General features: G+C 56.9%; 1 protein-coding gene across 13 annotated transcripts in view; it reads right to left on the bottom strand.

Moving 5' to 3' along the window:
* Positions 1-18,314, bottom strand: part of PEMT (phosphatidylethanolamine N-methyltransferase) — a 37,931-nt gene extending 19,617 nt beyond the window's left edge. The window contains exons 1-4 of one of the 13 annotated variants that reach the window (XM_068977365.1): positions 17,083-17,224; positions 11,492-11,655; positions 10,863-10,949; positions 6,770-6,877 (exon numbers count right to left, since the gene is read on the bottom strand). In XM_068977365.1, coding sequence (XP_068833466.1) covers positions 6,770-6,862 — 93 coding nt within the window. In that variant the 5' untranslated portion in view covers positions 6,863-6,877; positions 10,863-10,949; positions 11,492-11,655; positions 17,083-17,224. Of the gene's footprint in view, positions 1-6,769; positions 6,878-6,981; positions 7,002-10,862; positions 10,994-11,491; positions 11,656-12,067; positions 12,237-16,253; positions 16,366-16,670; positions 16,805-17,082; positions 17,225-18,252 lie in introns of those variants that run through there. The other 12 variants (XM_068977363.1, XM_068977374.1, XM_068977368.1 and 9 more) reach the window with 12 other exon arrangements.
* Positions 18,315-25,313: the final 6,999 nt, after the last annotated feature.

Below are 25,313 nucleotides of genomic sequence, written 5' to 3'. Positions count from 1 at the left end.
AAGAGGCTGCATGGCCTCCTGAGGGGCTCAGAGACTCCTGCGGCACCTGAGGGTCAAGGATCATGCGCAAGCCACCTGGCCGGTTGGCCTCCATTCAGCCTCGGGACACAGGGCCTGGGCCTCCCGGCCATCTTCCCCATCAGAGCCTTGCTGCCCGGGACCTGGAGCTGCCAGGTCCCCGAAGTGGATCCTGGATGTAAGCAGATAAGCAGGACGAGCATATTTGCTCTAGAGCTGTTTATGGGCCGAGTCTGAGACTGGGTGCTCATCCGCTGGTGAAGCCCGGTGAGCTGAGGATAGCACGTCCCCACAAGGGGCTGAGAGAGCGAAGAGGCCTCTGCCGTGGAGGGTCATGGGAACAGGGCCCAACACTTAGGAAACCCCAGCACAGGCCAGTTCCCACGACTGCTCTGAGGTCAGCGTCCCCCAGTTTTCTGAAGGAGACAATGAGGGGCCTACTGGGCCTGCCACGGGAGCAGGAGGCATCTCAATGCACCCGAGCCTTGATGCAGAGCACGGCCAGGGCTGGGGGCAGGGGACAGACAGCCATTCTCACCATCCACCATCTGCAGACCGTGGGCCATGGGCCACGCATGTGCGTGGCCAACATTTAAACTTTCAACATACTGAATTCAGAGAGACCAAGAAAAAGAGACCGTCCTCCCCTCCCCGGGGGAGGGGCAGACAGCAGGGACCCCAGGGGAGCTGGAGCCGAAAGATCCTACATCTTCAAGGCCAAAGAGACGGGGGTCATGTGCTTTTCCCGGGTGAACCCCCCCTGGGGAACGATGACTACTGCTTCCAGTGGACACGGCTGCACTTCACGCACAACTCTAAGGAGCCCCAGACAGCAGGTGAGAGGCAGGCCAGGAGGGAGATGCTGGCAGCAGACATGTCAGCAGGTGAGGAGTCAGAACCACCGGATGAGCCCAGGGCCTGCCTCCCAGCCTGCTCACCCCCTGCCCTGTGCCCCGTCCTCTTGAGCCCTTGGGCTCCCAAGGAGAGCAGGGCCGGGCGACCTAAGTGCTTCCCTGACCAGTTTGGGCAAATATTGCCCGAAGCAGGTTCCTCCCAGAAGGTGCTGGCCAAACCTGCCTTGTCTACCCAGTGACTTGCCCTCCAGCAATGGAGGCCATGGCCCACACGCTGGCCAGTCCCTCTCTGTGTCTCCATCGAGCTCCGCTCAGGAGGGGCCCCGAGAGAGAAGCTCTGCTCCTGTCCACTCCCCCGCCACGGAGGCCACCGGTGGTGCCTCCTCCACCCTGGGGAACGTGCTGGCTTCACAGCTAACAAGGGGTGAGGCCGGGCTGTCCTTGTTCCCTCTCTAATTCTCCTGCTGTTCTGACATGCACACTCAAGGTCTAAAATTAGGCCATTGGATCTCACACCTGACTTTCTGAGCTCCTGGGGAAGGGGGGGTGTCAGCGCTGATCCAGAAAGGTGTCAAATCTGCATCAGGAACAACATCTTCTGGACACGCTGCTCCGTCCGCCAGGTAGCTAGCTGGCTGCCTGCCTATATGCCACAGCCCTCGGGGTCCCAGCCCCCCGATCACCATTTGCACAATTTCAAACATGAGGGTACCTGGCAGGCAGGGGTATAAAAAGGCTGTGAGGTCCCCGCCGCGTCCTCGAACCAAGTGCTGAGACACCCTATAGGCCACGCTCAGACCTGGGCCAGAGAACCAGGGTCAGGGGTCCAACTAAGCCCCAGATGGGAAGACCTGGCCAGTGCGCTCTGCCCGAAACCTGGCGCCAGGCTGCCGTCAGGGCTCAGCTGCCGGAGGGCTGAGCCCACGATGGAACACCCTCTCACTGCCATCGGGGTTTGTTTTGGAGGGACCCCGAGGTGCTCCCAGCAGGGCCCTGCCCCTGCCTGTCGCATCCATGGGGCCGCCTCAGGGAGGTCACGGTCCTGCCAGCCGAGAAACCTGGTGCTTTCGACCACACCTGCCCTCTCCCCACGCCTGATTCTCAGAAAGCAGCTCGTGCAGGTGTTTGGCTGTCGGCACAAGGAGACAGCTTCAGGCGGTCAGGACCCTTCACCTCCGCTACCAGCCGACCTGTGAGACCTGGCCAGTCCCTTGGCAGCAGCCTCACAGTCAGGGCTGACCCTTTCATGCTTCCCGCCCTGCCTCCAAGCCACCTGCTAGGCACTGATGTGGCATCCAAGTGTGGCTGACAATGGAGTGACTATCCCAGAACCTGTCCCGAATTGAGCTGCAAGTGGAGCCCTGTCACTGCAGGATAGCACCATTGCCCGGGCAGCCCAGCCACAAGAGTGACCAGGAGAGGCCAACAGAGAGTGCCAGGTGCCCGGAGAGGAGGAGGGGTGGCAGCTGCCAGCCAGCTGCAAGCAAACTTCTAGTCCCAACCTCGAGTCCCTGACAACTGTGCCTGTTTTACAGATGAGAAAAACCAAAATTTGGCTCAGAGAAGCCAAAATTCCCACCCAGGTCCAGGTCAGGGGACCACAGCAGCAGGACAGGCCACTGTGCTCAGAGGCCCATGCCCCTCCCTGGGCTGGCAAGTCAGGCAGGGAGGACTTAGGGGGCAGAGGCACAGCTGCACTTGGCTTCTGGGGCCAAGCAGCCAAGGATGGGCCCAAGGTCACTGGAGCCGTCCTGCCCCTGGCACCCCTCCCAGGTGGCTGCCTCTCAAGGCCACCCCACAGAGAGCCCACAGAGCGGGGTGCACCCCAGCCCAGTAGGCGCACCCTAAGCTGCAGGGGGTGGGGCTGGGGCTGCAAGGCTGGACCCCCGACAGGGACCAGGAGGGCCTCTCCTGCCCAGCCGGGCCCCTGGTCCTGCCCCAGCTGGGCCAGCCAGCTTGCCACTCAGGGCTACGTCTGTGTCTGCACCGGGCAGGCCCTCCTGGAGGAGGGCTGGGGAAGAAGGGGGGCCTAGGGAGGAGAGGGCCGGGGAGGAGGGGATAACACACAGGAGCAGCAGCCCTGGCTGTCAGGTTCGGCTCTGTTCTCACAGCTGTGTGACCTGGGCAGGTCAAGCAACCTCTCTGGTCCTTACCTGCCACTTCTGAAAAAACCTGGGGTGGACCCGCCCATCCCCCTCTCAGGAGTCTGCACATCAAATCCCTTTGGGGAGGTGGTGACAGTGTTTGGTCCCAGGATGGCCATCAGTGAGTACATCTGCCCCCAGCGCCCCCAGTCTCTGTCCCACCCACCTCACTGCAGAGCAGCCCCCTGACCCCCCACCCAAGGCTGCTGGGGACATTGAGAGCAATTGGCTGACCCCCGCCCACCACCTCGCCCAGGACCCGCAGGACAAAGCTGGACTCTACAGAGCTGAGACCAGAGGGAATGGGCAGGAGCACTCTGCCTGCACCCTCTCCTCCCATGCTCCCCAATGCTGAGCAGCACTCGTGCCTGACACCCTGAGAGAGGACAGGGAAAGCTGAGTTCAGGCAGATTCACCTCTGTCCCCACCGGGGACAATGGTGGGTCTGCCCCGAGGAAGGTGGGTCCCAGAAGCAGCAAGGACAGGCCCAGCCCCGGGGTGACCCCCCACCAGCTCATCATCTCCCAAGGCAGCCCCCCTCCCTGCAAAGCTGGTCGTGGGCACAGGGACTGTCCTCCAAGACTGGTTGGAACCTCAGACAACAAGGATGGGATTTGGACAAATTTAGTCTAGGAAGCTTTGCAGCCCCAGTCCCACCCTCCCCTGATTCCCCGGACGCATCAGGTGGCCTGGTTCTCCATCCCGCTCTGCCCAGGACTCTGGGTCCGGCCCCTCCCCTCTCATGACCTCTGTCCCCTGGAGCCCACACTCCAAGGCCAATGCCTCTTTGGAGAAACTACAGGGATCTCAGGTCCAGAAACACTATGTGCCCAGGGGCCTTCCCTGAGGTGCCCTGGGCATCGAGTCCCAGGGTCTTCAGGCTGGGCCTTGACCGCTTCCCACCCTAGCCCCCCTGAGGCTCAGGGAGCCAGGGCAGGGCCAGGAGGCGGGATCAGAGGAAACGTGGCAAGAACAGGCTCCCACGGCTGCTCCTCCTGGCCAAGCGTGGCCCGGGCTTCCAGACCCTTCACACCCATTCCCCTCCCCTGCTGTCTGGCAGCCACCCTGGAGGCGAGCTGTACAAAGGCCACCCCTTGCCCCAACACTCTCCAGACCTCAGATGATACAGCTGAGGCCCAGGCCAGAGCAAGTGGGCAGTAAATAGAGACAAACCCCACGCCTTGGACATTTTTCCTGAATCTCAGATGGCGTCAGAGGAGGACCAGGGAGTAGTGCAAAGTCAACAGCACAGCCAGGCTGGCCCTGTAGGTCAGTGGGAGGACCTACTACTCACCCCAAATGGAGAAACGACCTGGCTGGCCTCTGGCCCCCAGGCCACTCAGGGCTCACCCACAACAACTTACTGGTCCAGGCCCTGCCCTCAGCTCCCAGGAGCCCTCGGTCTAAGAGGGGGTGGGGTGAAACACAAACTCACAAGGATCAGGACCCACAGACGTCTGCTGGGGCCAGGGCTCAGGGAGGGCTGGTGGGAGAGGGGAGGCCCTTCTCGGAGGGAGCAGACCCTGCAAAGGCAGGGGGGTAGGGGGCACGCAAGGACACCCAGGGGGTATGTGTCATCAAACCGCCCCTCCATGCAGCAGGGACCCCAGAGATAACCCACTAGCCCCCCACACCTGTCCTACCAAATCAACACAAGCTTGGATGCAAATGCCGCCCCACTGCCCACCACCACCTCCAGAGGTGAAGCACCCCAGAGGAGGCGCTTTGTCTATCCCCATGCCCCGGCAGGACTGAGAGGAAACTCAGGCTGCACCCCTGGACCGTCAGGACCCTGGGGGAGGAGAAGCCCAATCAGCTGGGGTCTCGCTGGGACTCCCTCCTCGCTCCCTTGCCCGCCACACGGTCTGGGCACCTGGCGAGCTACCTGGTACCATACGTACCAGTTAGGGTTAGGGTTAGGGTATGCTTTAATGCTGCCCTGCTCAGACCCCTAGACTCTAAAGTTAGCCCAGCTGCTGCCCGCTGCCCAACACAGCTCTCCCTTCAGAGCTCGGGCCATGGGGCAGGCAGGGCTGCTTGCGCGTCCTAAGAAGCCCACACACATACACATGGCACAGCCAGGCCAGAGGAGCGAGTGTGGGGCCTGGTGACACCGGGCTGACCGTCCCCACTGGGAGCCGAGGCCAGACAACCCGTAGCTCTGCAAAAATCCAGCTCGGCGTGGAGCCCAGTGCGTGCACAGCCATGCCCTCGGAGTGAGACTCTGAGCCAGACGGGAGCAAGGGTGTCAGACAGCCTGTCCACACCCAGCCCAGCTCCCCGTGCTCACATGTGCACATGCATGTACAGCCACGTGTGCACCTCTCACACACATCTCAATGCTGCCTGAAACACAACCAGGGTGCAGGCCAGCACTAAGGGTCCTTCCTCAGGACGGCCGGCCTGTCCACCTCCCCACCCACCCCTGCCTGGCTCCTCCGGAAGCTCAGTCCAACCAAGGAGCCCCGACTCCACTGGCTGCCTGCCTCCAGGACAACTCCAGACACCAGCTTCTGTGTAACTGCTCACTGGTTTCAGGCTTTTGGCCCCTAGATCTGGGGGAGAGCGTCCCTGCTGTTCTGGACTACCCAGCCTGTGGTCACGTGTCAGGGAAACCAGCAGGGCATGTGGAAAAGGACACAAATGCTTCCCCTCAAGGAGACCAGTCTGTCAGGATGAAGGGACAGCATGTTGACCAGGGCGTGTCCCTCCCCTCAAGGAGACCAGTCTGTCAGGACAGAGGGACAGCACGTTGACCAGGGCGTGTCTCTCCCCTCAAGGAGACCACTCTGTCTGTCGGGAGGGACGGCAGGTTGACCAGGGCGTGTCCCTCCCCTCAAGGAGACCAGCCTGTCAGGACAGAGGGACGGCACGTTGATCACGCGTGTCCCTCCCCTCAAGGAGACCACTCTGTTGGGAGGGACAGCACACTGGCTGTGGCCTCTTTGTGATGAGCAGCCCCACCCCCACCCTGCTCCCACCAGATGAAGTGAAGACCTAACTGGTCAACCAAATGCAAATATGTCCTGTTCTGCCCCGGGGACCGAGCGGCTACCTGAGATGAAGAAAGCTTGGAACAGCGTGTGCCAACGCCCTGGAGGTGAGCATAAGGCGTCCACAGCTCTGCCAGCCGGCGCCTTGGGGGTGGCCTCTCCCCCACCCCCAAGATGCTGCTGCAGACAGCAGACCAGAGGCCCCCAAAGCTTCCCTTCATCCTCCCGGGGAGAGGCGTCTCCCAGAAGGGCTGGCAGAGGGATGGCCCAGAGCCCACTGTGCAAGGCCCCATGCCCACAGATGACCTGGCAGGGGTCTGCCACCCAGTTCACTTGCTGTGGGTTCCTTCCTGCTCCCCATTGCCTGTCAGCCCAGGGGCTGCAGACCACTCTGAGGGAAGCCGCATTTTGGAAAAGTGACCATGGCTACAAAGCACATCTGGTGCTGGGGTGGGAGATTCACAAGACGATGGCTTTGTTGCGCACGTAGCAGGAGGGGAGCCAACCCCAGCCAAGACCTTCCAACTCACCCACCGGAACAGCACGGCCCCCCTAGGCATGCAGGGCAGCCCTGGGCTGTCTGCTAAAGCCAAGATGTGGCAGGACCCCAAGGGGAGGGGCGTCCTCCCCGGGTGCCGACCTTGGCAGGGAAGCAGGAGGATGCTCCCACGCTGACCAGAGACAGATGGGGAGGGAAGAGCTGCCAGTCTGTCCGTCTGTCCACCTGTCTGTCCGTGCAGCCCGCCCTGGGTGCACTTACCACATTCCAGAAGAGCGGATTGAAGACAATGGCAAGGACGGCAGCCACAAAGTGGGGTTCCGAGAGGTCCACGTAGCCAAGCAGCCGGGTCATAATGCAGAGGTCTGCCTGAAGGGACAGAGTGACGTCAGTGGGAGACGGGCCTGCCCCACCTGGCCCCGCCTGGCCAACACCAAAGAGAAGACAAGCCCAGAGCTCAGAAGCAAAGTTACCCTCCGGGAACAGGCCAGCAGGCTCTGGTGCGTCCAAGTCCGGCAAAAGTTACTACAGTGTAATCTCATAAATCTGAAGATAAAAAGCAAAACCCAGCCAGCCGTGTTGTGCCTGTTGGAGGGCGGTGGGGCCACAGTGGAAGCCAGGGAGAAAATCAGTGACTCTGAAGGTGAGTATCCAGCACCTTGTAGGGCAGCGACCCCACTAGGGTAACCAGGACCCTGCAGAGGTGTTTAGAGCCAACCCGAGGGGCCGACACCTGTGTGAAGATGCTCAGCATCTGAGGACCAGATGAAAAGAGCAGCAGTGGCTTTTCCCACCTGCTGGACTGCGCTCCTGAATGTTGGTGGGGGGTCCCCAACCCCAGGCACCAGCCCCAGGAACATACACATGTGCGCATGGCTGCTCCTATTGGCACGCATGCAACATGTGTGCATCACAGGAGCTTGGGAAAACCAGATGCACCATTCCCAAGGCAACTAGAGAATTCAAACAGACCAGGTCTGTGCCAACCTGCCTTGATTTCAAACACACATCAAATGGACAAGGAAGCTGCAGCACCTCAGAGCCCTAGTGCATTTTCAGGAACTACCACCACACAGCTGAGCACCCCTCCTGTGCCTGGGCTGGGTCTCTCCCACCTTCTCCCTGTCCACCCTCTGGCCACTCACTCTTTGTGGCCCCCACCCACTCCACTCTGGTAGCCCTCCGCAGCTATGACAACCAAAAACGGCTCCAGACACAGCCCAGACATCCCTGGGGACAGAACTGAGATCTGCTCCCCACCCACCTCTGGGGACAAGGAGGAGACAGCCAGATGCTTCCAGCACTGAGTTCCTTCTTTAAAAAGGATGAGACACCACTGACATTCTGAGTGCTAAGTCACTGCATCACTCTCTGTTTTTCTTTTTAGAGATCTATGGTACCTCTCCACATGTAGTTCATTTCAGTTCACTCAGTCATGTCTGACTCTTTGTGACCCCATGGACTGCAGCACACCAGGCTTCCCTGTCCATCACCAACTCGTGGAGCTCGTTTGAGCTTACTCAAACTCATGTCCATCACGTCAGTGATGCCATCCAACCATCACATCCTCTGTTGTCCCCTTCTCTTCCCGTCTTCAATCTTTCCCAGCATCAGGGTCTTTTTCAATGAGTCGGTTTTTCACATCAGGTGGCCAAAGTATTGGAGTTTCAGCTTCAGCATCAGTCCTTGCAGTGAATATTCAGGACTGATTTCCTTTAGGATGGACTGGTTGGATCTCCTTGCAGTCCAAGGGATTCTCAAGAGTCTTCTCCAACACCACAGTTCAAAAGCATCAATTCTCTCATGTTCAGCTGTCTTTATAGTCGAACTCTCAGTCTGTACATGACCACTGGAAAAACTGTAGCCTTGACTAGATGGATCTTTGTTGGCAAAGTAATGTCTGTGCTTTTTAATATGCTGTCTAGGTTGGTCATAGCTTTTCTTCCAGGGAGCAAGCGTCTTTTAATATCATGGCTGCAGTCTCCATCTGCAGCGATTTTGGAACCCAAGAAAATAAAGTTTCTTACTGTTTCCATTGTTCCACCACCTATTTGCCGTGAAGTGATGGAACCGGATGCCACGATCTTAGTTTTTTGAGCGCTGAGTTTTAAGCCAAGTTTGTCCCTCTCCTCTTTCACTCTTATCAAGAGGCTCTTTAGTCCACATGCAATCCACAATAAAAATAAGCCTCAACTGGGAAGAAAGTCAGGACCATGGGGGTTCTGGCCTTTCCTATAATATCACCTGCAATGGCGTTTGCACTTCATTTCTCTCAGAGACACATTTCATTCTTTTGGAAAATGTTTGTCTCAGGCCACCCAGCCCTGCAGACACTCCACAGGTGACCACTCCCAGCATGGCTCGGCCCGCCATGCCACTGAGCATGGCTGTGAAAGATTCAGGAACGTCTCGGAGCTCAGATGCTGGCATGTCCTTCCCACGTGGCCTCCTCTGCCTGTCAGTTGGCAGGGACCAGGGAAAAGCCGGACTCAGTTGACCGCCCAAGACAGGAGAAAAGCTGAGCCAAGAACCAGAGGTGCATGGTTGCGGGAATGCTGGGCGCAGTGGCCCAGGCCAGGGCCATGGAAGCACAGGTGCAGGATACAGAGGATGGCCAAGCCCCCTCAGCAACCATGGGGAGCAAGGCTGAACACAGGGCCCTGCCTGGATGGGCCACAGCGAGGCACCCTGTACGCTGCCACCCTTTCGGCTAGCACCCCCCCCCCCCCACAACCAGGTGGCTGCCAAGGTGTGGAAGCCCCTAGGAAGGACAGGCTGCAGCCTGAGGGAGACCCCACCAGCCCCAAAGCCTTGAGGAGTGGCTGAGGAGTGGTTAAGCATGTCTGACTGTGAGGCTCCGCCCACTGAAATGCTGTCTGTGGCGGGGGAGGTGGGAGGGCGGGAAGGACCAGAGTCCTGCTTGGGTCCTGCTTAGCCGGCACCAGCCCCCCCTGTGAAAGCAGACCCTCGCAGCCAGGGGGCCTCACTGGCCCCAGTGCTCCTCCTGCTCACCCTGCCTCACTGCCAGCTCCCTCCCCTCACAGCAAGTCTTCTCTGGTGGTGCCCCCATTATCCTCCTGCTCAAAACTCTGCCAAGTGTCCCAGTGCCCCCAGGAAGGGGCTGGCTCCCAAGCCTCACTTCCTGCCACACCAGCACCCATGCCTCCCCACCCAGCCCAACATCTCTGATGGATTTCCCTCCACCAGTCTTACCTGCCATTCTTCCTGCCACCCTCACCCACAAACAGCATGTTCTGAACCTTTTCAAATGCCTTCTGAAATACCCTCTGTCCCTCAAACTCTTTTCATCCCTCAAGACCCAGTGAGAGCATGTCCGGTACCCTCGCCCATGGCCCCCTCCTGTGTCTTCTGTGTGTACCCCATCTGTCCCTGTCCCTGTCATCTGTCCCTGTTTGGTGATGGTTCCTCCAGATGAGGGGCCATTTCTTCCCCATCTCTGTATCATCGCCTGGCACAGAGTGTTTGTTGGGTGAATGGTGGCCCCTGTTTCTTCATCAGTAAAACACACGGTGGTAAGGGAATATCTCAGCCGCCTGTGCTCCAGGGACTTCAACCCCCTCCCTCTGACTTCAGAGCGAGACAGGAAGCAGCCCAGGTAGCGTGAGTGGGCCCTGCAGGGAGCAGCCCTGAGCCTGCAGACCCCTCTGCTTCTGAGGCCAGAGATGCACCAGCTGCCCAGAAGCTGTGCTTCCTAAGTATGTATTTTTCTGGCGACTCTTAAGCTGAGAAATCAAGCAATGTTCTCAAACCTTGACCGGGGGTGTGGGTGTAGTCCTCAGTTCCTTAGAAATCCAGGGGTGGAACCTACTCAGGGTGGGTCAGTCTCCCATCCCCAGGGGGGCGGAGCTGGGGGGCAGCCATGTGCAATGAAGAGCCCAGGGACGTACTGGGAGTCTGAGCTCTGACCTGAGCCATATTCGATCACATTCACCAACTCCGTGAACCATACTTCCCGCTAATGGCCCCCAGGCCCGGCCTGTCCTCTGAATCACCATGTCTGGCTTAGGGCCAGCACACAAAACGTGCTTCTCAACATGTTTATGACAGCGACAACTCCCATGGGAGCTTCTGTGGCATTTCTGCAGACAAGGGTGTCAATGTCAGTAGATGCCGTTTTAAGGAGTTCCTCTGAACCGGAAGAATCCAGAGCCTCCAGCTTGGCGACCGTGTCCATGGGGAGACCAACGCCCCCAACTGCCAGGGCCCGCAGGTGGCGGCGGACTGTTCCCATTCAGCAGAGGAGAGTCAAAAACCCTTCCCTGCAGCCGTGCCAGCAACCCTGGGACTCAATGTGTCCACCCTGACACCCATCACATTTTATGGGGAAACTCACAGAGGTTGCCGGCGGGTCAGATCCTCCAGGCCCCACCACTCACACAGCCTCAGCCCCTGTCACTTTTCACCACCAGCCAGCAGACACCTGTACAAGGATAGGAAACCCCACAGTCCCATAGAAGCCCTGTGTCCTCAGGCTGTGCCTCGTGCCCCACAAGTGACCCTGGGCTGGCAGGGCCAGAAGGAGAGAGGGCAAAGGGTCAAGTGTGAGGCCTGCCCACGTGGGGAGCAGGTGCAGATGGTGGCCAGGGGCTTGAGGTCACCCAGGCTCTGGCTAGTGAGCAGGAGGAAGCCAGCACGCAGTCCAGTGGCTGCCTGGAGGGCGCAGAGGGGTCTTTTGGGGTGATGGAGCCTGGGTGGTCAGGGGTACATGAGAACTCTCCATCTGGGCAGACATCACTATGTGAATCACACCTCAGGAAAGAAAGTCAGCAGGGGAACTGGGAACTGGCCCTCTTTCCCCAAAGGGCCCAGGGAGAGACGTGGTCCTCCTGCCAGGTTTCAGGTATTTACATTCAGCAGACACGGAGCACCCCCAGGAGGCACCACTCTGAGGGGACTCTGCCAGCTAAGCCGCTGCAGCAAGACTAACATGCATCTCCTGATGCATCAGTGCTCACGCCTCACCTCAGGCAGTCACTCAGCAGCACCAGCCCTGTTGTCATGCCCGCTCGGAGACAAGCAAGCCAGGGGCTCGCAGAGGCCAGGTCAACCAGCCCTTCCAGATTCCAGATTCCACATTCCAGATTCCAGGTTCAGGCACTGGGGCAAAGGTAAGTTCTGAACATTCCCTAGGGGGCCAGACAAGTGAGCAGAAGAAAGACACTGGCTGAGGCCACCGGAAGCCGACATCCAGCCAGGTCCCCCCCAACCCCCCGTTAGGACCATGGCCCCTACCCAGGTCCCAGGGCCCTCATCACCCGGGAAGCATCTGGTCACCTTGAAAGGGGATTTGCATTGCCCAGAGAGGGGCGTGCGGAGCAGAGAATGACGAACAGGCTAGGCGGCAGCAGAGGGGCCCCTTCTGGCTTCAGGCTCTGAGGCCGGCAGGTCCCTTTCGGGCTGCTGTCATCTCCGTGACGCAAGGAGGCCCTCCCTCCAAAACCCCGTCAGACAGGAGCAGAGCAGGTGGGTCCCCAATGCTGCCCCCAGAACCCTGCACTCCGCCCCAGGCCACCTCAGCTATGGGAAGGGTCCCCCCACCTTACTAAAGCCGTGGAAGTCCTGGCCCTCTGCTCTTGGTAACTCTAACGATGCAGCCCCTGCGGTTCCAAGGTCACGGGCTGCAGGGTCCCGGCGCTGGAACGCAAAGGAGATGCTCCGCCTACCGCACCCCAGCAACGCTCCGTGAGGGGCTCAGAGGCTGGACCATACCGCTTGCCTTGTGAGGGGTACACAGACGGGGCGGGTCAACAGCACCCGGGTCACATTGTGACATCCAAACAAACAGCAGGGGCCCAGGAGTCAAAGTCACATCGACCGCAGGTGGGACCCACGTACTGCTCAGCACAGAGGGCGGGAGACAGGCTGGGGACAGTGTGTCGGCCTCCAGCAGGACCCTCCATCTCAGGGCAACTCAGGAGACATTTACCAGGAAACCAGTGCTGTGAGCCCCACACTAGCACAGACACACGAAGGAGGGCCACAAAGTTCTGTACTAAGGCAGCCATGACCTCGATCGTGGCACCAGGCACAGAAGGTCTCCAGGCAGCAGACAATCCAGGCTGGGGGCTCCCTCCCACCCTCCAGAAGGACCAGAGGGGGCCTCTGTGACCTCCTCCCCTGGGGGGGTGATAAGCGGGGGAAACAGGTGCAACCTGTCTTTTCTAATGAGTCAGTTCTTCGCATCAGGTGGCCAAAGTATTGGAGTTTCAGCTTCAGCATCAGTCCTTCTAACGAATATTCAGGACTGATTTCCTTTACGATTGACTGGTTTGATCTCCTTGCTGTCCAAGGGGCTCTCAAGAGTCTTCCTCAACACCACAGTTCAAAGGCATCAATACTTTAGCACTCAGCTTTCTTAATGGTCCAACTCTCACATCCGTACATGACTACTGGAAAAACCATAGCTTTGACTAGACAGACCTTTGTCGGCAAAGTGATGAATCCTACCAAACATTTAAGGAACAAAGAACCACAATTCCGCACAGTCTCTCCCAGAACACTTCCCAGCTCCCACTAAGAGGGCTGCATTCCTTTAACGCTATAACTGGACAAAGACACTACAAGAAAACTACAAACCATACTCCTCATGAACACAGCCCTCCAAAACCCTGAACAAAATGATGGAAACTCAAAGCCTGCAACGAATACAAGGAGACCAGATCAGGACCAAGTTGGGGGTCACCCCAGAAATGTGGGGCTGGTGTGACAACCAACATCTGCACGGACAGACAGAAGAGGAAAAGCCATATGGCCATCTCAACAGAGGCAGGAGAAACCAACGCTCTGTACACTGACATGACTTGCCAAATGTCTGGACTCTCACCCCAAAACACTGAAGACAAAAATTACATCCCTGAGAACTTCACAGAATAAGTTGTCCAAAGAAATGGCCTGATGTTTGTTCTGACCAATGTGATAATGCCAAGAGAATTTGAAAAATAACTCTTGTGTAGTAGGCAAACATCTTACCCGGGAAGGCAGCTCCGACATGCCTGTCACCCCCTGGGATTTGCCTCCCAAATGGTCACAGAGCAGTCACATACAGGGACTGTGCAGCCCAAGGGGCCCGGCCCCCAAGCATGAGCTGGACGCAGCCTGAACCTTGCCTTCTGAAAACCACCCACCCTCAGTGTGGTCACCCGAACTTCACAGCTGACAGAGCTCTCATCTTACAGAGCAGGTAACTGAACGGCCCCTTTGGACATCTACCCCACCCATGCTCACAAGGGACAAGGGCTGGGGAACCATCTGGAAACGGGCATGAGCGGAGTCTCCAATTGTGCCCTGGCAGCCCAAGCTCCCCAAGAAGCTGGCACCATGAGGCACCATCGGAGCCCTTCTGTCCGGCTCCATCTCCCACCAGTCAGTGGGCTTCACGCGGCTGCTGAGCCAAGGAGGAGCCGAGCCAAGTTCAGGGTAGAGAGGGCCTTGGTCAATGAGGGTGCAGCAGGGACACTCCCCAGCCTGGGGCGCGGCAGTGGGTGGGGGGCTACTTTCTAAGCTAAAAACAAAGTCCTGATTCCAAACCCACTGCAGCAGGCCCAGGAGCTACTGGTCAAGGGCATTGTGCCCATGTCAGCAGGCGTGTGGCTGCTGGGGTCGTGCGGTAGTGCATGACAGAATCACATTTTTTTATGTATTGGGTCAAATATACTATTAAAAGTAACTTCTCCGATTTCTTCTTAGTTGTTAAACTGTGGCTACTAGAGGAGTTTGGATTTTCACCATGACCGTGTTACCCCCACCACCACCCCCGCCCTGGCCATCAGACGGGGCTAGGTCAGCTTGGTGCCAGCCTGCAGCTCAGATGTGTTGGATGCAAAGAAACCATCCTGGAGACAATATCTCTCCAAACCAGAGATTCTGACAGAGGAGGGAGGGCTGCCAAGAGGCACAAATAGACAACGTGGAATGTTGTTGGCAACAGGAAGCTTAACTGTACCAACAGGGGCAGCGGTGGAAAATGGAATGTTAGCCAGTGAGGGTCACCCTGACCCATCTCCCAAAAGCTCCCAGGTCAGTCCCACTGCACAGCCCCAGAGAGAAGGGGCTGCCTGCACACACCCAGGAAGTCTCCCCCTCCCCCGCTGCCAGGCCTTGCTCAGACCTTAATCTTGCAGGGGCTCCACTGTCCAAAGCCCTGAAGGTCTCCCCACCTCTAGTCAACGGTGCCCATCCTTCCACCCGGAGTTCGCATCCGTGAAGCAGCCACCCCAGGCTGGGCAATCCCAAAGGTCCCCTCTGGCATAAGATCTCTGCCCTTCTCATCTGAGATCTGCTAGGATAGAAAGCACGGCACACCATGACCTCATGGGTTTTGAGTCCTCTAACGCCATCAGGAATCCAGTATTCAAAGGATGCCGTCAGATACATTCGTCCTCCCAGGGCAGCTGGTGATATTCACCTGGATCTGGGTGCCCATTACACCAGAGAGCTTGCTCTGAACCGCCCAAGTCATGCAGAGTGACCCAGCACTTCACGGAAAGTTCTTTGAAATAATAAGTCTTCCTCCCCTCCTCTGCTTTCCTCCCATCCCCTTGGGCTGTCCGGCACTTCCTGGGGACAGACGTGAGGCTTCTCTTTGTTCCGGAACAAATCCACCTCCTCACGGCCTTGGCTCTGCCAGCCCTCCACCAGAGCACCTGACCCCCTGGCTTACCTCTCAGGGCTCAGATCAGAGGTCACCTCCTTAGGTAGGGGACGAGCTATCTCGGGATCGCAGTCCCCCTCCCCACCAGCCAGTCTCTAAAACAGTGTCCAATTTTATCTCTGGGAGAGAATTTTAGGTTTCCAGGCTCACTAGAGTGAAAAGTCAGTGAGAACCGACAAAGAATGTCACCGGCCATTCCAATAAGAACAAAAGTTGCCCCATCAGGCCACTGGCCGCTGCTGCCAACCCAGGTGCGCCCTGAGGTGGTTTAAGATGGAGAAAAACAGGAGATTGGCCCCAGACAGGATGAGATCTAAGGAATAATTTCAAGGAGCCCAGACTCTTGCATCTTCCCAGATCCAGAAATGCGCTAAAATCATGAAAGAGATGTCTGTTTCGTGTGTGTGTGTGTGTGTGTGATTACCAGTAATCTTTTGATGTTCCACGACATGTTTTGGGGTTTTGTGTTTCCAGCAAAAACTTCTATATATCCTGGTTCCTCCCTAACCTCTCTGGAACAGTCTCTCAGAGCTCCTGAGAGGCTCTTTCCCGGGCTCCAGTCCGCAGGAAGACGCTAAACAGAACATAACTCGCAACCCTGAGGTTGTGCGTTTTTCTTCGATGGACACCAGCTCTCGATCAAGACCAGCGGGACAAACGAATGGACCACAAAAGGTGGCCTCGAGCAGAGACCTATTTGGGGCTCCACCAGGAGTGCCAGACTCCGGAAACGTGTTTGTCTTGTCTCAGAGGCGGCTCCGAGGGAGGGGGCCGGGGGCCGGAGGGTCTCCAGCACCGGGTCCGCCCACTCCATCCCGCCCCGGCCCGTGCAGGGCTCGGCAGGTCGCGAACTCCCCGCTAGTCCACCGGGGAGGAGGCCAGTCCTCCGGCCTCGGCTAAGGGCGCCGCCCTCCCGGAGCCTCGAAATCCCGGGGTGCACAGGTGTACGCGCCCAGGCGCGGGGCCCTAGACACCGCCCGGCGCCCCGCCTCCGTTGCCTGGTAACGGCGGTCCCGCCCCCCGGCGTAGGAAGAGGCCCCGCCCGCGGCACCCCTCCAGCCCGGCGCCCGATACCTTCCTGAAGTCGAGGTTGCCGAGGCCTCCGCAGCAGTCCGGCGCAGCCACCGAGCTGCGCACGGGCCCCGCCCGGCCCGGACTCGTTGGCCGCGGGTTGCCTTGCAGGGATCGCGCTGGGCCTCGAGGAAGCCCCCGACACCCAGAACCGGCCCCATCGGCCCCGAGAAGCGCCGCCGGCCGGGGTCCTTTCGCCGTGACCCTGCTTCCTCGGCCTTCTGGGAAATGTAGTCCCCGTCCCCGCGCAGCGCCGAGTTCCCGGGCTCGCGCTAGCCTCTCCGGGAGCCGAGAACTACAAGTCCCAGGGCCGTGCGCGGCGGCGCTGGCCGGTCCCGAGGCTGCCACGCAGCCGCGGGGACCTCGATTGCCGGCCCCCGACCCCCAGCCCCCGGCTACCCACTCGGCCAGCCAACTGACCTGGCGTTCCTGTTCTTGGCCGTCGTCTGGCTGGAGGCCGCCAGCGGCGGGTCGTAGGTTTAAGTAGCGTGCTGCCTAGCACCTGAGGACCTGGACTTTGGCCGACTCAGCCCCTAGTCCTTCCCGGGGGCCGACTGTGGCACGAGGGGGAGTGTTGAGGGGTGGGAACGCCCCTCACCTCCCGCTTCCAGTCGACGACCCTCCTCCAGTGGCCCTCGAGCACTCACCGGGGCTTCCCTCACTGTCCCTTGGGGTATGAGAGCCGAGCAGCAATAAATGGTTGCAAGCTGGGATGGCAAAACGGGGAGGTGAGGGGGCACTGCCCTGCAATGCTCAGGGAAGGACCCGAGGGAGGCCTGAGAGCTGGAGAAGGTGCCAGACATGCAGATTTTGGGGGTAGGAAGGGGCTCACCTGTGCAGGTGCTAGGAGACAGGAGGGGTCCTTCAGAAATCCTGAAAAGGCTGGAGGAGTGGTGGGGGGGGACAGTGGGAGGGAACAGGCTTTGGAAAGTAGGTGGGTTACAGGCTGGTTGGGTCCCTAGAGAGCCCTCTTTGTAGCTAGTTGCCACATACCTGGAAGCCTGGCAAGCCATCTGATTCCAGCCCACGCCTCTCTCCCTTGCTTCCCCTCCACCCTGCACCTGCCAGCGCAGGGCATTTGTGAGCTGCCACCGTGTGCCCAATCATGTGCAACCTCCACAACACCCCTGGGATGGGGCAGAGGCAAGCCCACCATGATACAGGAAGGACGCTGGCATTGGTGTACACACCAGCTCCGTGGTTGTGGGCAGCTGTCAGTTCCTCAGAAGCACAAATGAGGTACCTGTTGGTAAAACCCACAGCACAGGACCTGACTGCTGGAAAGTGCTTGAGAACCACTAGCCACCACTGGGCTGGGTGCACAGCAGGTGCTGAAGGGCTGGTTTGCCCAACTACCACCTCGTGCAGGCTGTCAAGGCAGGGCCTGCTGGAACCAGAGCCGATTCTGGGGAGCTCACCAAGAGGGAGGGCCCCCAGGGGGCACTCCCTACCCACCACAGTCCATTTCACCCAAGCCCCAGTTTTCTCCCCACCTGGCCATTCTTTCCCCCCGCCCCCACCTTGTTCTTTTATTAAGCCAGGAAAATTAGTTTTTGTGTGCTTGGTTTATGTGGGAACAAAGAAAATGTCAGAGATCACAGCACAGCTGATGCAACCAGCGGAATCCACTCCAACCCTCCTAGAAAGGAGCACACCAAAACTCAGAAACCGGACTCAGCTTCCAGTGTGGTCAGTGGATTGGAACTGTTCAGGTCAAGAACCTCCTGCTGAAGGTATCTGGGGCCAGAAGTCCAGCCTGGGCCTTTGAAACGCCCCTGTCTGAGCTTGCAGGGAAGCCACCCAGGCTGACTTCTTTCAGGGGCTATGCCTCCTCCCGCATCCCTGGCAAACAGAGAAGTCACTTCTGAGGCAGCGTGCTTCTCTGTGGACAAAGTATTTGTTCCAGATTCCGACCCAAAGTCCCTGTTTCTGGAGCTTTAACAAATAGCTCCTTTCTCCCCCAGCCGGCCCCACACCCGACCCTGGGGTTATCTCTCTTTACCCCTAGATGGCTCTCCACATATCCGGAGCTGTTTATCATGAGCAGCTACCGTCACAGGCTCCAGGGCAAACGTCTCCAGATGACCTCTCTGGCCAGGCGTTTGACTTTTGCTGGGAGAGGATCAAAGCTAATGGCTATTTCTTCCAACTGTCCCCTCCCCCAGCGGCCCTGCATCTGAGCACCTGGCTCCTTTTATTACTAAAGCTAACATTTGCTTAACGGGTGGCCTTGGGTAAAGCCTAAACCGTTCCCTACTCTTGAGTCTCCTTTCTGTTCATGGAATCAGTCTGATTGAGAGCAAGAGGAGAAGGGGATGACAGGAGGAGATGGTTGAATGGCATCACCAACTTAATGGATGTTGTGCTTAACCGCTCAGTCATGCCCCATGGACTACAGCCCGCCAGGCTCCTCTGCCTACGGGGATTCTCCAGGCAAGAATACTGGAGTGGATTGCCATGTCCTCCTCCAGGGGACCTTCCCAACCCAGGGATTGAACTCAGGTCTCCCACATGGCATGTGGATTCTTTACTGTCTGAGCCACCAGGGAAGCCCAATGGACTTTAGTTTGAGCAAACTCCAAGAGATAGTGGAGGACAGGGAAGCCTAGTGCACTGCAGTCCATGCGGTCGCAAAGACTTGGACTTAGTTTACTTATTTATTCTCTATAGTGTCAGTCCCCCCTCCCCCCACCCAGGAGAAGATGAGCTTCCAGAGGGCAGGGTTTTGTCTGTTCCTACACAACTCTCCCTGGCACCTGGCTCGTTCCTGGTTCCACACATGAAGCAGGCACTCTGTAAACAGTGAGTGAATGAGTCATTCAGCCACTCCCAAGTCTGGAGCATCCTTGGAAACAATCTCCCTGGGCCTCACAGACCCCATCTGTGGAATGGAGAGGGTGAAGGATCCTGTCTGTGTGGCCTCCGGCAAGTGACTGATCAACCTTCTCTGACTCTCAGAAGAAGAAATCTAACTGTAAAGACCAGAGCTAAGAAGTCTGAGCTCTTCCAAAGCTGCAGGCCCAGAGCCCAGTGCAGTTTTCTTTGAGTCGCAGAATAGGAGGGAGGGAAAGTGGGAGGGAGGGGAAGAGAGAGGGAGGGGAAGTGGGAGGGAGGGGAAGAGAGAGGGAGGGGAAGTGGACTCACGTGGGAAGTGCCATGATCACACAGCTGAGTGAGTGGCGGGCTTGGAACCTGCCAGCCTAGAGCAGGTGACAGAGGAAGCCCAGTTTGGGAACCCCTGCTGGAGCCAGCACTGGTTCGGACACTCAGTGCTCAAACCCATCTTGTTTCTGCCCTCTCCTTGGTTCCTTTTCACACATGCCGCTGCCCCCATCATGGGCCAGTTAAAGCCATGTCTTCTCCAAGAAGCCTCACTGCTCCTGTAAGAATGAGGGCAGAGTGTGATCCTCGCTCCGAGGTCCCGTGTGGCTCGGGCACAGCCACTCTGCAGCCCTTCTTGCTCCCTGTGCTCCATGCATACCCGTCCCCTTCTTCTTGGAGAGCAAGGGCATGTCCTGCACCTGCACACGCTCAGCACCAGTCAGCTCTCGTCAAAGACACAAGTGAATGACAAAGGTCAAAGCTGCATTTCAGTCCAGGGAAATTATCCCTCAAAAATGGAGGCAAAGAAAAAGTGTTTTCAGACAAAAGGAACAGGATACCAGCTGGGAGCCCGGGGATGCAGGAAGGAGTGAAGAGCACAAGAAAGTAAATCTGATATTAGATGTTTGTAACAATAATATCTTGTGGGGGTTAAAATATTTACCTTGGTAACGGAGCATAAAGGTCAGGGAAAGCCCCATAGGGTTTGGTCTCCACAGAGCCTCCTCCCATCAGCAGAAGATCATGTGATCTTATCAAGGTCACTCAGAGCATTTCCCCAAATCGACCAACCACTGGAACATAAAGCAAATCTCAGCAGAATTGGAAGAACTGTGATCACATGGTTTATTCTCCCAAACAGTGGGATTAAGCCAGAAAACAGGAAGACAACTATCAGTTTCCCTGATAGCTCAGTGGGTAAAGAATCAGTCTTCAGTGCTGGAGACCTGGGTTTGATCCCTGGGTTGGGAAGATCCCCTAGAGAATGGAACAGCTGCCCACTCCAGTATTCTGGCCTGGAGAATTCCACGGAGTAGACATATACAGTCCATGGGGTCGCAAAGAGTCGGACACAGCTCAGTGACTTTCACATCCCAACCTTTGGAAACTAACCAAAACATTTTACTTAAACCCCAGTGATGCTTTCCAGGTGCTTCTACCTGGGCCAGCTGTCCAGGGACCAACAAGAACTTTACCTGGAGTGATTAGAGCAAGGAGACTCTAGGAAAAGCAGCTTTTCCTGTTTTAACTCCAGATTCCAGGAGCGAGCGAGGAGAGGGGCTGGGGAAGAGCACTGGGTGCTCTGAGGGCTGTGGGACTCCAAGGAGCTGATCAGGTGTGGGAACCCACAGTCCTGGCCCAGAGCTCAGGACGACTGGGACACCAGCAGGTCTTCAGGCTGAAGACCCTGCCGCCCGCCCCGAGGGCACATGCACAGGAAGGAGGCAGAGCAGGGCTAGAAGCCCCTGGTCACAGCCAAGGCTCGGCAGGGCCGCCTGTGCGCAGGGTTGGCTCGAAGTGTGGGATCTGGCTTAGGGCCGTTTCCTTAGCAAGGGACTCCAGGAGTTAAGAGGACTCAGTCAGTCCAGCTGGGTCCACAGGCCTGTGCCTGGCTCACTCATCAGCGTGGTCTCCTAGTATTCCAAACACACTTACGTTAATTTAATAGTTGAATAATTATACCTTATTTAACTTGTCTTTTCCCCCATTGTTTGTGATGCTGGCCATTTTCCCATGGGCTTTTCTTTTTGATCAGAATAGTGTTTATTTGCAGTATTTACCAGCGCATCTCCTGGGCCTTCTTTCCAAAAAACCCATGAGCTTCAACCTCAGCAAATACATGAACTTTTTAATTAAATGAATTGGGCCTTTGTAATTTTTAAGTGATTAAAAGTTTGTTTTTACCTTGCAAATTTTCCAACCCACAAAAAATTTGCAAAAATTATGAAATAAACACCTCCATATCCTTCACCTGGATTGACCCCTTATTATTCCTCAGCATTTGGGGGGGGGGGGCGTGCTGCTCAGCATGTGAATCTCGACCAGGGATCACACCTGTGCCCCCTGCAGTGGAAGCATGGCATCTTAACATCTGGACCACCTGGGAAGTCCCTTCATAAAGTTATTTTTATATGAACTATTTGAACGTGTGTAGCAGACTCTTGACCCCTAGGCCCTTCCCTGAATATCTCCTAAGAACAAAAACATTCTGCTAGGAAATCTCAATACAGTCGTGTCAAAATCAAGTTTATGGTTGATCCAGAGCACGGCTAACACCGAGGCCCTGTCAGCATTCCACCCACTGTCCTGCTACGTAGACCGGCCCTTGAGTGGGTTTTGTCTGGTGGTGTCGGGGCCAGAGTGCCTCCTCAGTGCTGTGTCCTCCGAGCCTGCGTCCAGCTGCCCTGCCTGTTGCTCGAGCTTGACCTCTGGGCACAGGCATCTCCTCCGGAGAGATGCGAGGGTTCAGAGCACTGCTGTCCAGAGGCCGGGAGCTGACCCGAGAGCAGCACCCTCCTGCCCTGCGGGGCCAGGCACACGAGCTCTGCACTCACCTGCTGACTGATCCCAAGAGGATGCCCCGGCCTCCCCAGGCCCCCAGGTCCTCATGAGCTTGTCATGAGGGTCAAAGGCAGGAGCCCTTTATCTGGCTCCAGGCAGATGACTTCTGCTGACCGTCGGATGCTCAGGAAGAAGACGGTGAGCTGGGGCACTGGGGAGGCTCCTCCAGTGCTGATGACCCTGAGTGGACGGGCAGTGTCCTGGCACCCAGAGGCCTGCAGGTGGCACCGTGGGGCACAGAGCCACAGGACTGCACCCTGCTCATGGCCACTTCATGTTCCGTTCTGCTTTTTCAGACTTTATTTTTCAGAGTCCTTTTAGGTTTGGAGAAGATTTGAACAGAAGGTACAGACAGTTCCCATATACTTAAAAAATGGTTTTGTACTGATATAAAAGCAATCATTTCAACCATGTTAAAGTGTGAATGCAACTCTGAACTTCCAAACATGCTTTTGATCCCTGGTCGGGAAATAGGATCTCACAAGCCACATGGCACGCCCAAAAAATTTTAAAAATGAATAAAGTAACACTACTTCCAGATGCAAACTATTAACAGTATGTATAGGATGGATAAACAACAAGGTCTTACTGTATAGCATAGGAACTATATTTGATATCCTGTGACAAACCATAATGGAATAGAAATATATATAAAAAAACAGAGTTTACAGTTAGGTGGCTCTAGCCCCTTCATTGGAGAAGGCGATGGCACCCCACTCCAGCACTCTTGCCTGGAAAATCCCATGGATGGAGGAGTCTGGTGGGCTGCAGTCCATGGGGTTGCTGAGAGTTGGACACAACTGAGCGACTTCCCTTTCACTTTTCACTTTCATGCATTGGAGAAGGAAATGGCAACCCACTCCAGTGTTCTTGTCTGGAGAATCCCAGGGACGGCGGAGCCTAGTGGGCTGCCATCTATGGGGTTGCACAGAGTCGGACACGACTGAAGCGACTTAGCAGCAGCAGCAGCACCACCTTCATGGTGTTGTGTGACCATCATCACCTCTCTTTTCAGAACATCCCTGGCATCCTCAGGAAAGCCAGAAGCCATTGGCAGTCACTCCCCATCCTGCTTCTACCCCTGCAACCTTTGATCTATATTCTGTCTCCAGGGGTTTGCCTGTCCTGGAAGTTTCACACAAACAGCACCAGGCAACAGGTGACCTTTTATGTCTGGCTTCTTCCACTGAGTGTGATGTTTGTGAGCTTCACGCCCATGGTGGCGGGTGTCTGTACTTCAGTCCTTTTCACAGCTGAATGACAGACATCCAACTGTGCGGCTGGACACACATTTCTGATCACCTGCTGATGGATGCCGGGGCTGCTTCTACCTTCTGGTGGCTGTGAGCAGGGCTGCTGTGGACATTCATGCACAGGTGTTTTCTAACGGACACTTATTTCTCCTGGATGTGCTCCAGCAAGGAAATTGCTGAATCACGCAGCAACTCTGTATTCAGCTCTTTGAGGGACTTCCAGACCATTTTCTGCAGCAGCTGAACCACTTCACGTCCCTAGCCGCAGCATTCAAGGGTTCCAGTTTCTCCACATCTTCCATGCCGGCTCCCTGGTTTTGTAATGACTGCCGTTCTCACAGGGGTGAGGTAGTGCCTCAGTGTGGTTTTGGTTTGCCTTTCCCTGATGTCTAAAGAAAGCTCTGAGCTCTGCAGACACGTCTATTCAGCTCCTTTGCCCATTTTTAACTGAGTTATTGCCTTCCTATTATTGAGTTCCAAGGCAAGGGGTAATCACACATCGGAGTCTTTAAAACAGAAGGCAGGACATCTCAGCTTCCATCGCCGGACATGAGCTCCTGCTGTGCAGGCTGCCCTTTCCCCCATATCCAGGGAGGATAGAGCACAGCTTTCCCTGGGAGGTTCAGTTCAATTCAGTTCAGTTGCTCAGTTGTGTCCCACTCTTTGTGACCCCATGGACTGCAGCACACCAGGCTTTCCTGTCCGTCACCAACTCTTGGAGCTTGCTCAAACTCATGTCCATCGAGTTGGTGATGCTATCCAACCATCTCATCCTGTCGTTCCCTTCTCCTCCTGCCTGCAAACTTTCCCAGCATCAGAGTCTTTTCCAATGAGTCAGTTCTTCTCATCAGGTGGCCAAAGTATTGGAGTTTCAGCTCTAGCATCAGTCCTTCCCCTGGGAGGTTGCTTCCAGGAAAACCCAAGGTCTTCCACCCAATCCGGGGCTCTTGAAAGTGTTTCCCAGCCAAGAGCTGCCCTTCCTCTAAGCATCAGTGCTGCTGCCGCTTCCTATGAACACAGAAATAGCTACAGTGGCTTCTTTTTCTTCCAGTCACTACACATGACTAACTCATGATTTTCCATTTCTCATTAGATTTCTTTTCCAGACTCCTTCCACCTGCCGAGCTCCTCACCTGGGGTAGAGTGGTATCTTCCAGCACCTCGCCCCCAGCCCTCTCTACTCCCTGGTCCCCCACCCAGCGACCTCTGCTCCTCCCCGCCCCCCAACACCACCACAAGGAATCAGTCCTCACCTCCTGAAACTGTTCCTCTGGGACTCAGGTCTCATCACCTCCCACCTGCACAATGCAGGCGGCTGGCCTCCCCAGCCTCCCTCCCCCATTTCCAAAGCATCCTCCACCGACAGCAGGTGGCCCTTGTTCAGACCCCTGCTATGGCTCTGGACTGCTCAGACAGAAACCCAGGCCTCCCAGGGCAGCACAGGCAATCTGCCATGAGTGGCCTCCTTCATTCACTGGTTCATTCAGTTTTCTGAGCACCTACTGTATGCGAGGGCCTAGGACACAGTGGACAAAGGGCCAGGGAGCTGAGCCCTTGGCCCTGCCTTTGAGACACCTCCAGTCCTTTGGAGACCCCATCACAATGCCGATCTCACTCAGTTACTGTGTTATCTATGACTTTCTGGGAAATGAACTGCCATCCTGACGTCCCTTCTCCTGTCGTAGGCGCGGGGAGAGTACCCTAGACCTGACCCCCCGCCTTGCACCCCTACCAGGGAGGAGGAGGCAGCTGCCTTCTCTCTCCAAAATTCCGCCCTCTGCAAGTCCAGGCTTCTCCATCAGGGGACACTGGGCACCATCTGGAGACATCCGTGGTTGCCACAGCTGGGAGGTGCCATGGATACCGGTGAGGCTGGGATGCTGCTCAGCCTCCTACAACGCGGGGTCCAGGCCCAGAGCCAGGGGGTTGAGGAAATTTCCAACGTGGGCAGATGTCCATCCAGGTATGGGTAGGGCAAGGGCAGTCCTGGGTCCTGTGGGCATTCACTGGGAGATGCAGGTGCATCCAGGGCACAGGGGCGGGGGCATGTGATCACCTTCCAGCAGAGGAGCAGGAGGAGGTGATACCCGCTTGCCTTCTGTCTGGCCCATGCAGGCCTGCCCAGGGCAACCCTGTGTGGCTTCCT

This window comes from Capricornis sumatraensis, chromosome 8 (assembly GCF_032405125.1).
Source record: "Capricornis sumatraensis isolate serow.1 chromosome 8, serow.2, whole genome shotgun sequence".
NCBI lineage: Eukaryota > Metazoa > Chordata > Mammalia > Artiodactyla > Bovidae > Capricornis > Capricornis sumatraensis.
This window is presented reverse-complemented; position numbering and strand designations above follow the sequence as displayed.